This window comes from Porites lutea, chromosome 2 (assembly GCF_958299795.1).
Source record: "Porites lutea chromosome 2, jaPorLute2.1, whole genome shotgun sequence".
Lineage (NCBI taxonomy): Eukaryota > Metazoa > Cnidaria > Anthozoa > Scleractinia > Poritidae > Porites > Porites lutea.
In genome coordinates, this window is record NC_133202.1 from 44,226,542 (window position 1) to 44,240,287 (window position 13,746).

Genomic DNA, 13,746 nt, shown 5'->3' on the forward strand with positions numbered 1-13,746 from the left:
GCTCGATTTTTACAGACATTCGCTCTTAACTGAAATAACGATGTTGTGCTTAAGGTTCTTAATTATTTGCCTTCTCTGACAGGTATTCTCAGGTAGTCTTAGCGTACTGTTATCCTGCGAGCAGAAGTTTCTTTACGGCGTGGCTTTTAGGATGTGCAGAATCGTTCGCGTTGCTGTCATTCGCATAGTTGGCTTGTTTACGACCCAGCCTCTCTCGAGATGCTCGCAGGGTAGCGTAATGTAAGAGTTTGTATGGAAAATTATTATCGATGTATAAACTGGTCTATTATCAATGCTGCGTTCTGATTGGTTGAGCTACTACTAGGCGGTATGTTATAGCCCACTAGTAGCGAAAAGCGCCGGCTATGAGAACAAAACTAATGACGGCTGAATCGCGTTTTGCTAGCTAAAGTTGTTTTGTCTCGATATTTTTGACCAACTAGTTGGATATTACTAAAACAATTATTCCTCTCGCCCTCATGGCCTCTGAGTCAATAGCCCATTTGGGCTCGAGGAATAATTGTTAAATATCCTGATGGATTTGACTCAAGGAAATTGGTGTTCATCAATAAACCATTTTACAGAGCTAAGAACGCTAGCCTCTGAGTGAATGTGAGGCTGAGTTTGAGCTTATGTTGATACAAACCTCCTTCCTTTTTTTTATGAAAATTGCTATAAAATACTAAATAGCATAAGAACAACATGATTACGGTAATAAAGGAGAAGGGTTGTATCAATAAACGGTCAACTCCAGCCTCGTTTTCACCTAGTGTAACGGTAAAATGGACTATTATTCTCTCAGCTTTCCGCTGCGTCGCTAGGTTACTGGCCTTGCACGCTTGAAAGTTGTAATGACTGAAAAATTGTCGATCCTTGGCGGTCGAAATCCCGGCAATCAGGTTTGTTTTTTTCTATAGAACTAAAGGATCGTTTGCGGGGTATCTTAGTTACCCTGCGAGCAGAGGCTACATTCTGGCCAGCGAAAAGTACTTTTCGCACGCCAGTTCACCACGACACCGCAAAATGCAGCCTCTTCTCGCAGCCGTAGGGACAACTACAACTTTTTGCATCCAGTTAACTAAAAGGAGAAAATATATGGCGCTAGGATGACACGCCTTCTAGGATCTTCCTCCCTACAAGCAAACAATTAACAGTCACTAAAAGAGTAAGCAAAACCGCGCTTCCTCGAGTTTAGAAACAACCCGGGTAATTAAAAGGATAACACCAACCAAGAGCCATAATAGTCCTATTATGATCTCTTGCACCAACAAATAAGTTTAAAATTTCTCTCTCTTTTTGAATATTTTCTCTAGCTACTGGCGACCAAGAACCTTAATTTCAATGCCTAGATTTGCACCTCGTAATGAGGACAACCCTGGTGTGGTTAGGGCGTCCAGCCCTGTTCTGATTCTCGACGGTTTACCCGTCGACGGAGCCTGCTTTTAGGCGATGTATCAACTATAAAGAAAAATTTACGATTCCAATGAATAATTAGATGATAACAGTGTTGTTTAACCAGTTGAGGGTCCCCAGTGGGTTTTTTGGGATTCAGGATTTCCCTAAATTGAAGCTGGGATTCTGGATTTCTCTTATTTCAAGCTCGGGATCCGGGATTTCCCTTATTTGAGGCTCGGGATTCGTTATTTCCCTTATTTGAAGCTCGGGATTCGGGATTTCCCTTATATGAAGTTAGGGATCCTGGATTTCTCTTATTTGAAGCTCGGGATTCGGCATTTCCCTCACATGAAGCTCGGGATCCGGGATTTCTCTTATTTGAAGCTCGGGATTCGGGATTTCCCTTACATGAAGCTCGGGATTCGGGATTTTAAAGCAAAATCAGGGCGAGTTTCGGGATTGGAGGTGCAATGACGAAAAAAGCATCAGGTTTAAGGGATTGCACGAAATTTTGGGTCGAGATTACGGGATTGAGGAACCCTGTTGTGGAATATCCCGACTTCGTTAATACCTGTAAAGGTGTTGCGTGCACGCTTAGCCCGCTGAAATACTGGCAGGGAATCTTGCTAACATAATGAGTTGCATTGCATTTCTTTTGGTCTACCGACAACTCTTTTTGAATATCATTACTGTAGTAGTAATATGCACATCAAATGTCACGCACAGGAAGTACAAGATAGTCTGCAGCCTAAGGGTGGATCAGTCCACAATCGTGTAATTTTTACGCGCGTAAATAAAATATATAGATAAGCGATGTATGAAAGGCCGCGCGTAAACGTTTAGGTGAGGTTCAATTAACTTTAACGTTTACGCCTGACCTTTCACACTTTTTTGTATTAGTTACGCGCGTGAAATTTACGTGCGCACGAATGTGGGTAAAAATCCACCTTAAAAAGACGGGATTTCAGCTGGCCGGTTTCTACTAAGTGAACTCGTCGGGCGGCCTGCCTCGACTCCAGGCGTCCTTCCTTGCGCTTAAATGGCCCACGTTGTCTCATGGGAAGGATAGCTTTCCTATCATTGATGCTCTGCAACAGTAGTGCAGGCGGCGCCTGGAAACGAGGCAGCCTGGCGGCTGTATAAATTTAATACTAGGAGTGATATGTCAGATGAATACAAGTGATTCCATGACGATGCGACCTTCGAGTGTTTAAATCCGTGACAATCGTAATGAAATTATCTGTTGAAAATGGCCAAATAAATCAGGTTTTACCTTTGGTATGAAGATCAGCGATATAGTGGTTGCAGCTGGGAAAGATATACACACACTTAGTGCGGAGTATGACTCTACATACTGTTCGTTCTTCAAAATTAGAGCCAAGAACGCCCCAACAGTGGACAGCAAAACCACGTTGTACACACAAATTCCAATGATTCGCGAGTCGTTCAAATGCGCATACACGACATTTCTTGTCTCATAAGCGAGGAACAGCCCAAAAAGCAAAAGAATTCCCTTGCTAACATAAATCAATGCCAGCCACATTTCCATATTTTTCCCCGTACATGTATTTATTGTAGATATTATTATTTTGAGGTGATCCCCTGGATCATTCTGCAATGAAAACCGAAAATACAAGTATTAATCGTCAATACCAAGGACCTGGTCACTTCGCCGGGAGAGCACGTACGCGTTATTTCAGATCGTGAATAGTGTTTATAGTTACTGACTGTTATTTGGAAGCTTCAAAGTCCATGTGATCCCAGTTGAATTTTCCTCCAAAGATTACAGAAATATAACATTTTGTGAATGTGGCCATATACGCTCACCGCATGAAATCATACAGTAAAAATTCGAAGCACATGAATAGAGCAATTTCATAAACCTGAAATCAGCATTACAAACACCTCTCAACAAGTGCTAATATCGTGTAAGATATACGCTGAAAAAGTTTTGTTGGTGTAGGTTGTAATCTGTCCACTAACCTTCTTGTCCACGACTGCTTCTTCATGTTGGAGCGGGTCTGTAAGTTCCCAAGCCACTAACAGCACCACGTCAATCACAACGATCCCAAATACCATAGCCAGAATCCGCCAATCAGACAATCGCAACTGATAAATTTGGAACATTTTAGATATTAGCAAGTCAAACAACTTCCATTGTATAGCGGAGAGAATGCACTTATTTATGATTTGAACTAAGGATTCTGTGTTTATGACAGTTATAAAATTCCTGGGCCTTGAGAGTGGGCGCTTATTAAATTTTCGCTATTTTTAGCAAGTACTAAGTTAATTTCCCAACAAAACAGTAAATAATAAAAAAACGTGAAGATGTGGCAAAGCAGAATTTGTAACCGTTTATTTCAGTTTATTTAAAAACGACTAAGAACTTTGTTCTCAGGGAAGTCTCCTAATAGAACCTAGTCAATTTCTATCTCATTGTCAGTGAGGTCAATAAGCGAACTCTCTCGTGTTGCTTCGTCGATTTTTCAAAGCGTAACGTCTGCAAATGGATCAGTCGACGATAAGTATAATGGGCAGTAGGGAAATGATAAACAACTATCTTGTCCACTTCAGTTTTTTGGGCGAGATGGTAGTGGGTGGGATGGATTCTTATTCGAGGCTAGTTGCTTGTTAACTTTTCATCCCTACAGGATGGGCGCTTATTCGAGTTTGGGCGCTTAATCGAATAAATACGGTAAGCAATTATTGGTTAAGGCTGATTAGGATTTGAAGAATTACGAGATCAGCGCAATTCTCCAGATCATACGAAACCGAATCCAATAATTGCTTTGTTCCAATATATTTTTTAAGTTTTTTTTGCTAGCAATTTTAAAATTTGTTACACTTACACCGACTCTCATACGTATGTTTGTGTAAATCTTGTAAACTCGCCAGGTTTTGATAAACATGGCTCCAAAAGCCAAGGAGAATCCTATGTTCAAGAGCCACGCACGAGTCTGAAAAAAATAAGATACATCATAAAATGTGAACAGATGAGTTTCTGATGTGAATTAAAGAATTAAAAGAAAAACAGATAGTATCTCTGAGAGTAGTTAAAATTAATATGTATATATAAGACCGCGCGTAAGTTAGTCGTCTGACTCAGATAATCTCCTTTCATCGGCTGTGAATACCTCTTGGCTCAGTTTATGGGAGTCCGTTACACTGCCACTACCACAGTTATGTACCAGTCAATTCCAAAACCGCCCATGCCCCCCCGGCAAACCCCCTAGGCATTTGATTTTTTTGGTTAAATTTCCTGGTGAGTTTGTATAGTGCTGTTCAGATGGTAGCATGATCCGACGGCTAGCGCTTGAAAAAGCGTCAAATTCCCAACCCACGGACAGCTGTTCAAAAATTTCCCCATGCGTCAAACCGTTTATTCAAATATGAATATCCTATTTAGCACAATCAAAATATCTTAATTAAGCCTCCGAAAGCTATCTTACGGAGGTTTGTTCATTTCAAAAAACTGTTCATTCCAGAAAGCCCTCATTTAACGGGCTTCTCAAATGCTCCAACAAAACAGTGAATGTATGAACAATGACCCGTGAACGCGTTGCACAGGCTGAATGCTGAAAGAATTATGAAATCCTTTTCGCCCCCCTTGCCCCCCCATCCCCGGGGGGGGGGGGGTAAGGGGGCGGTTATGGGTTTGACTGGTAGATAACCACATGAAATTAACGTCACTCCTCACCTTGCAAATACGTGGCATGGTTCTATTGGCATCGTTGACTTTCCGGATTCCAAATAAATATATTGTGCTCAAACACATGATACATCCCAATACAATGATATCATTGAACATCGGAACAGATAGACTAATAAATCTAGAAAAAAGGCCAACATTTGCGTTAGGTCTGCATAACTGCGAAAAGAAAACCGGTAAACATTTCTTGATACTCGTTGCTTTTCATTTTTGAGAGTATAAAAAGAGAAAAGATCGAGTTACCTCATGACCTGAGAAATGGCATAAATTATGTGATAAGGATTTGAGTTTGGGGTGACTTGTTCAATAAATTAAGCTTCACCCGACCCTAACCGTATAATTTTTGCCATCCAACATACTTTATGCGTGGAACCTCACATGCCATTAAATTTCGGTCAGTCACTGCATCACATGATATTTCTACCCCTTCAAACATTTGATAAAGGTCTTTATGTATTTATTTATTTATTCATGTACTAAGATTTTCCAATTTTTGGAAGGGTCACCGCAACAGAACTACATAACTGCAGGCCCGTAACAGCCCCCTTCCCCCATCTACGTCCCCTACTCTTTTCGAAAAGCACTGTGGGTTATTTACGTCACCGCGCATTGAGCGCAGCTGACTTTTATCGATCAAAAAAAAGAAGAATCTGCGGAAACCTGAGGTTTAGTGGAAGACAAGGCAGAACTGTACCAAAAGGTTTGAAGTCGTTTAAGAAACTGGCCGTTCCTTTGTTTTTAAACTCTGAAGTTCATGATCCAAAACCGTACTATTTGGCCAATCTTCTCCGGTATCGATCGTGCTCTTTTAAAAACTGCAATCACCTCTTGCGACACTTTGTATTCCGTAGAAAACTCTTTTTAAAAAGCCATTCAGGAAACGTCCGCCATAACTCTTGCGAAGGTCTACACTATTTCCGAATCCAGTTGGGATTGATGTCTGCCAGGAGTCCACCACTAGTGTCATAGGCTCCCGTGTGTGCGTAATGGTTCTCAGCCAGGATTTATGCAAAAGAAAACGTTTTCCGTGTTCGCATAGCCTGATATAAACACGAGAGGGGTTGGGAGAATTCGAGACAGTTAAGCAAACCCGAGACGAAGGCGAGGGTTTGCATAACGGTCGAGAATTCTCCCAACGCCTCGAGTGTTTATATCAGGCTATGCAAACACAGGAAAAATGTTTTCTATTGCTTTTATAAAATAACTTTCCCGAGAAAAAAACGCAAAACTCTTTGTATGGCACTGATTAAAAGAGAAATTCTTACCAGTCGCAAAATCTTGTCCACGAAGTCTTGCACGCGTAATCAGTTCTTGTTTTGCAAAAAGATGCTTTGCAAAATACGGATTTTTCTCGCTTAAAATGTCAGCTAAAGCGAAGAAAAATTGACTCACCTTCTTTGTAACGATTTTCCATGTTTCAGCCGACGAAGGAATGGGTAAATACAGTAAACTTGTCGAGTTTTGAACTCGAAAACTTTTTCAAATTCGTGCTTGCGTGATTAGCGCGCGAAAAGCCAAACAACTTGACGCCACAACCATGTTTACATACTCTCATGCAAACACTCCTCTCGGCCAATCAGAGCGCGAGTACTATCTTAGTTATTTTATAAATACCAATGTAGTTTACATATGGGGGTATCTCCCCACCCTGGAAAAACATCTATCTTGCTCCTTTATTAAAGAGTGCATGAAACTCACTTGCAATCGCGGTAGTAGCGATTGAATACTATAAAAATGATCCCTAGAACTATACCAAAGGAGGCCACCGTTGAGAAGATGATGAAGAGCGCACGCGGAGTATCCATTCGCTGCTTTATTATCTGCGATCTGTCGCTTGGGACACGTCCATCTTGAGCAAAATACGAGGTCGATTAGTATACAGTTAATAAAATATCTATTGGTCTGATGGTTTATCAAGGTTTTCCAGCTATAAAACACATCAGCAAACTATGCATGAGTACTTTTTAAGTCTGAACCTTTGAACTGAACACAAGTTACATGAGAGTATAATGGGAAATCCAGAGATTATTTTGTATTTGCCGGCACCGCGGAGGTGGCCGCTTCATGGAGGCGATTTTCGAGTTGCCCCAAGCCTCTGTTTTAAAACGAGGCAAAATATAAAGCCATTGACATGAAAATGATTTTTTTTTATTTTTGATCTCATGCAAACAAAAGCTTTTTTTCACAAAAAAGGTTTTGCAATTAGCTTCGTTTTGAACGAGAGAGTTTTTAAACTCGGAAATGGCCTATAAACATACCTTCCCATAATGTTTTTTCCATGCCTTCATAAAATTCCAAGGTTAATTGACCACTTTCATTTTCGAAGAATTCACCAACGTTCACCCATTTGTTTTCTTTATCTGCGATAAAATTCAGTGAAATTTATATCATTTGTGTGGATAATGTGACCTGAGTTTAAGCTAAAACTTAGTCTGCTGTATATATAGTGAAGTCAGAAAAAGGTTTTAAAATATCCAATCACGGCAAAGATTTCACAGAGTTTGAAAGATGAGATAAAATGGAGAGGATTAAGCTTACTCAATCTTCGCCATCTTTCTTTTTTTTCAGTGCGCTATTTACATAAATTACCTAATAATGATAACGATAATGATTACAATAATCTAATAATAATAATAATAATAATAATAACAATAATAATAATAATAATAATAATAATAACAGAAATTGAATGATATCCTTCACTGTAGCAATACATAAAGGCTGACTAGCTGATAAGGATGGAATGATCCGATGTTAAAATGGACGGTCAAGTGACAAAATAATTTTCGCATGGATAGATAATCAGATTTTCTTCCCCATGGTACTTAGTGTGCGTGGCAAAGCCAAAATGGAGAGGGGGAGGCAAAGAAAGGGGGTGGGGGGTAGGGGGAGAAACTAAAGTGAAAGGAGAAAAGGGAGAGGTCTGTTTAACACTTCATTTCAAGGCCTGCCTCCCAGGCTAATGGTGCTTCGTGCGCATGCAAATAAACTCATTTACGAATTAAAGTATTGGATTTAGATATTTCTTAGTTCTTAGGCCCATCTCAGAGGCCGAACTTTCATGAGCCCAACCTAATTGGAATTAAGGCCGACCCAAATTATTTAGACCGGGTGAATTGATTCAGACACCAATCTTAATTCCGGTCGAAGTAAATTCAAAAAGAGAAAAATGTTCATTTCGGTAAAACTGCTTGCAAAATACGTTTTCATAATTAATGCACCATGGATCCGTTTCTCGAAAGTCCCAATAATTAACGGGCCCGGAAAGTTGTTGCTGTTTACATTCAAGATCGAGGTTTCAACAGTTTTGCAGATAAACTCGATAAAACTATCCGTTAACAAAACAAAAAGGACTGGTTTGTCAGCTATATCCCGCGCTTTTACTCTTCACATTTTGATTCGAATATATAATTTGGGGCCAGAAAAGTTACCGGGCCTTTCGAGAAACGGGCCCCAAGTTCGTAAGCGAGCGACCGCCCAAAATGCAAAGGCTTAACCCTTAAAGTCCCAATGGTGACCAACATCAATTTTCTCCTAACAATATCCATACATTGTCAAGAGTTAGGTTATGAGAATTAACAAATGATCACCAAAGAGAAAATGCTTTGATCTTTTATAAAATTCTCTCAACTGATTCTTAAAGGAAATGTATGAGGATCAGTTTGGAGAATTTGTATGTTGATATTGGGACTTAAAGGGTTAAGCTTGGTGGTCGCTTACGAGAGTCGGATGACCGCAGGGGCGAAATTTTTAACTCAACCTAGCCGAATAGAGTGGTACATTTATTCTAAAAAAAATAATGAAAGTTTACTTTCCACTGACAATTACTGGTAGTTTTATACCACTGCACTTGATGATCTCTTACCGCCGAGACGTACTAGGCACTTACGCAGCAGGGGCCATGATTACATATTACCTAGAGTTCGTACTTCACGTTTTAAATCCACTTTTGTAAACAGATGTCTTTTTAGCATTGTTTGCCATTAGTAGCTAGTTGTATTTCTTTTTATCTTGATTTGTTTCATATCTTATATTCATTGTAAATAAGGCACGGTTGATGCATTATTGGTTTTAATAAAGACTATTACTTACTTACTTACTATTCTACGTGACAGCTCATTTACGGAAGTGCAATTAATTAGATTACGCGCGTTACAAATTTGTTGTTACAAAATCTTGGTTGTGTAAGTGACTTCTTGTAAAGAAATGCCTCTAAAACCTAACTTCTTTAACTGAAACCTGGAAATCTGGGTCTTTTTCTCAAGGTTAATGGTTAGTACTGTAGTTATAGATCGAACTAATGAACACAGTAATAGATGTGTAGACAATAATGACAGCCAAAGAAAGAATTCCTTTTTGCCCATTTTTACAATGTAAGACCATGTGCTAAGTGGTCGCTTACCGGAGGTTGAAAACAATAGACAATTCTAAACTGTCGGCCGAAAAAGTGGTCGCGATCGCTTATAATTACGGGAGGTGGTCGTTTACGAGAGATTCCAGTATAAGGCTTTGACTCATGTTGAATAAGGGTTGGAATTGTGTACGAGTTGTGAAGTCCCTTCGTAGTCTCCTCTATTAAATCGGTCCAGAAAACCTCATCAATAACAACAGACTACTAGCTCTTGACAGATTTTGTAAGAAAGACGAAAACCTCTTTCGTTTCTTTCCCTGACAATGTTTCGCCTTGGCATTCTCTTTGAAAGCACTCCTCCATTTGCGAAGTTTTCAAAATGGTCGCCCAAGGCGGTCAAAGACTCGAACTAGTCCACTTCAAATGCAAGGCCCGCAATGCATTGTAGACCAACAAATAAATTCGCGATACCGCGAAAAATAATTCTTGGCTCAATTATTAAAAAATAATTCGTGATACACACTGGAAAAATAATTAGAAGTACCACTGAAAAATGATGCATGGCATGATAGAAAAAAGTATTCGTATAATTAAAACCAAAATAACTCTTGTTGCTAAAAATAGTTACTAACACGCTGAAAAAAGTATTGTTTAGTGATGACAAAAATACACAACATGTCCATAATATTTGCTGCAGTTGGATTAAAATTGACTTGTGGTGCAAAGTATTGTCATGATTTTGACCAGAACGGGCCTCCAAACAGTACCACTAAAAAAATAATTTGTGGTACTCATGAAAACTTTATTCATACAAAAACATAAAAAAGTGAACAGCCTTAATAAAAAATAATTCATGCAGTTAAAAAAAAATAACAACACACTAAAAAAAATCCTGTGTAGTGATGACATAAAATACACAACGGGTCCATAATAAATGCTGCACTGGCCAAAAAAGTCACTTGTGATGCCATTTTATTATATTAATGTTGACCGGAACGGGCATCCATAAACCGGGCCTTAGTTTAAATTCTTGCATGTAGTTTACAAAATGAGTATAAATTTCTAATAATTTATACCTCGGTATTGCTGTAGAACAATAATAACGTCTTTTCTCCTTTTGTCTGGGTTGAAAGACACTGGGCCCTGAAAATTAATAAATATGTAACATACTAATATATTTCATTGTTGTATATTTTATAGCCACGAGGCTTTGAATTGACGACGGGGCCAGGACACTGCAGAATACCTCGAAGATAGATCCGTTCAAACAGTTGTTTTGCCACTAGGGCTATGTAAGTAGTTGGAAATAGTCACAAATCGTATTACTTGTCTATTTCACGGGCGCTGCACGATTTTACATTATAACATAGCACCCTAAGTCCTATTGACCCGCTATGAACAAAATCTTTATTTACGCACGCCCGTGCGTAAATAAGATGACGTGAGCATTTCTTTTACCTGGCTGCAAAGTTGTCGTCTTTTAAGCTGCAGTGCACTTTTCCTTCTCTTTAAGATATGGAAGAAACCAGCGAAGAACTGCCCAATTTTTCTATCGGCATTGACTTTTTAGGTCCTGATCCAACAAGCAGCAAAAATAAAGCCGAATTAAAAAAAAACTCGCAAGTTGCGCGTTTCGCAAATCATGTTGTCGAAGATCAGCTGCAGCAAATTTTGGCCGAAAGACATTCACTGGCAACAGTGCAGACACCAACTGGTCATCAACAACATTTAAAGGCAAAATTTCCGTTTTTATTGTTGTTTTTAAATTTTTTATGCTTTATCTCCGGACAATCCGACTGAAGCAGGAAAATTTCTCTCGCAATAACAACACAAATTACACAAGAAGACATAAATTTACTACTCACAAAAACAACTGCTGCCAGGTCTTCTCAGATAGCCTTAATGACCAGCCAACGTTCGTAAATGAATATAAGTTTAAAGAAGGATGACAGTCGTCTTCGCTAAAAACATGTTTTCTGGGTTTCGCCGGGCAAAACGTAAACATCTTTTCAGCAAATCCAAACCATACTCCACAACTTCTTACGAACATGTTAGTATTTTAACTGTAGGTGAACTTTAAGACTCTTTTACCTTTGTTTCTGCTTAGTTTCCATTGACCGTTAACGAATAAAGAAACAAATTTTCCTTCTCACTTTTACAGAAAGAATATTTTCATTCAAACTAGACGATTGTGGCGTGTTCGTAATCAGCCAATAGAACCGTTTGTTATTGAGTCGCGCGTTACGAGAATTTTGCAGTTAATCAAAAAGCAAGCATTTTTGTCAGCTATGTTATAAAAGAATTTGCTCATGCTTTTAGCTGTGCGTATATCGAGTTATGGATGCACTTGGGAAGATTGGAGAGCACTCAAGAAGCTAGAGTTGCCCTCGGCTATCGCCTCGTGCAACTCTTACGCATCTTTCGTGCTCTCCAAACTTCCCGCGTGCATCCATAACTCGATATACGCACGCTAAGCATGAACAAATTCTTAATTTCTCGTTTACAGGATTTTGACTCTTGCAGTGTTCTCTCATAGGGCTGGTCGAGCGCCGGTTACAAAACCGAGTGCAACTGTCATAGCCCCGTGAAGGTTAAGGTCTTTTTTTTCTCCTCAATGAAGGAATGCACTGATCACCAAAAGGCCATTTTAAAAAAACCTGGTTCTACTGCGGGAGGGGCACTCTAGGAAAGTAATGCGTTAGAGCTAAAATAAAGTGAGACCTAACTCCTCGAATATGCCATTTACGTACACGGGATGGTCTTTCAGATATTAGTTCACATTAGCTGATTGTTATTATTATTCATTCAAAGACCAAAGATGAAGATAGAAGATAGAAGATGCTTAGATTTATAGATTACTAATAACAGTAAACATCACTAACAACAGTCACTCCTAAACGTCACTGAAATGTGTGATCATACCGTCATTGACGTCTCGTAAGAAAGCGACTTGGTAGCTTGGCTGTTTTGCTACGAGTGTGGAACTTAAGAGAATGCCAAAGAGTTCGCGGCTATGCGAAGACGAAATAGCAGAATTACTGACTAAATATCATGACAAAAATACTTTGAAGCAAGTTAAGTTCAATCATCTTTCCCCCGCCTTTCTCACAAAATAGAAAATAAAACAGTAAAAAGTGAAACGTACCGTTAGTCCTTGAAAGTTCAACTCTGTAAGTTTTTTCATCAGAAAATTAGATACTTCCTGACTTTCTGTATCGTCCGTGTTATTTCCCAATTTATCAGACACGTTTTTTGTTTCACTAGCTTCTTTTATGGCTAGCATGGTGCCCCACATAGCATCAAACGAAGTTGTGGCCAGGTTTTTCGTTTTATCGCTCGATGTATCCTTTATGCCCAGTCTTGAAAATGCCTCAGATACTGTCTGCAAATGGAAGTATGACAAATTAAAATTAGCTCATTTCTTGCCAAATACCTATCTTTCAATTGGTCGCCAATCTCTGGTACCCAGGGCGTAAAACATCCTAACTTAACTTTGTTAAAACAAACCGGAAACAAACAAGCGATTACCACTTTTCACATATCTCAAACTGCGCCCATCAAACCTCGGTCACATTTTTGGCCACGCGAGCAGAGTGAATGAAGACTTTCAAAACTGAAAACTCGTCAGGATTATGGGATTTTACTCTGCTCGACTGAACAGAAAGAATTTTAGTTGAAGCCATCTAAATTACTGTGAATTTGGATCATAACGCCATAACCTGGAAGCTTACCTCAACGCTGCAAGTGTACTATATCAGATCTACTGAAGGGGCTGCGTTCACGAAAAGAAATATTCTTACCAGATTTGATGAGGTAGTGAAGTTGTCGTCCTCCCTTATCGTGAGTGCCTTAAATGTGAATGCTCTATTTAAAGCTTTCTGGTATTGCGTCTTGTTGCATGTCTGTTCAGTCTTTATCTTGTCTTGGTCAATCGCGCGGTTGGCAAGAGTGACCCACTCATCTACGGTTCCAGCATTCGGGTTTAAAATCCAAACAAACTCTGGTCCGTACATTTCCATTTTATACAACTATCAGAAAAAAAAATCGTTTACTCCTTAGTACATACCCATTACGACACATGAATCTGACCAGTCTGAGGCTCGCAGAAAAATTCATTGCCACATTTTCAGGTCTCTAAAGGGACTTGTTCACGATAATGCGCATGTGTGAGTTCTGACAGTAGCTGATTGTTTTTAAACCAATCGAAAGCGAGTTAGATGCACGCAAGTAAACTGTACAAAATTCAAATGAATTGTTCGCGACGCGAGAGTATTTCCGGGCATTTGGTTTG

The 13,746-nt window shown here is 39.4% G+C and overlaps 2 protein-coding genes across 2 annotated transcripts in view; both read right to left on the reverse strand.

The window, feature by feature from the left end:
* LOC140926270 (gamma-aminobutyric acid type B receptor subunit 2-like) overlaps positions 1 to 13,474 on the reverse strand; it is an 80,508-nt gene extending 67,034 nt beyond the window's left edge. The window contains exons 1-3 of the mRNA XM_073376036.1: positions 13,256 to 13,474; positions 12,601 to 12,837; positions 10,532 to 10,598 (exon numbers count right to left, since the gene is read on the reverse strand). Of these exons, the coding sequence (XP_073232137.1) occupies positions 10,532 to 10,598; positions 12,601 to 12,837; positions 13,256 to 13,474 (523 nt within the window). The remainder of the gene's footprint in view (positions 1 to 10,531; positions 10,599 to 12,600; positions 12,838 to 13,255) is intronic.
* On the reverse strand, positions 1,119 to 7,370 carry LOC140928651 (gamma-aminobutyric acid type B receptor subunit 2-like). The gene is made up of 6 exons (XM_073378430.1): positions 7,363 to 7,370; positions 5,093 to 5,225; positions 4,245 to 4,352; positions 3,379 to 3,504; positions 2,669 to 3,007; positions 1,119 to 1,133 (listed from the first exon to the last, which is right to left on the reverse strand). Exons 1-6 carry the CDS (start codon positions 7,368 to 7,370, stop codon positions 1,119 to 1,121), a joined length of 729 nt encoding a protein of 242 aa, XP_073234531.1.
* Positions 13,475 to 13,746: the final 272 nt, after the last annotated feature.

Bases quoted from the DNA above. Each gene is read 5' to 3' on its own strand.
- LOC140928651 (XM_073378430.1), bottom strand. The intron at 4,353-5,092 runs GTGAGGAGTGAC...TATTTTTTTCAG, and splicing joins CCATGCCACGTATTTGCAAG to ACTCGTGCGTGGCTCTTGAA. The intron at 3,505-4,244 runs GTAAGTGTAACA...CAAATTTATCAG, and splicing joins ACATACGTATGAGAGTCGGT to TTGCGATTGTCTGATTGGCG.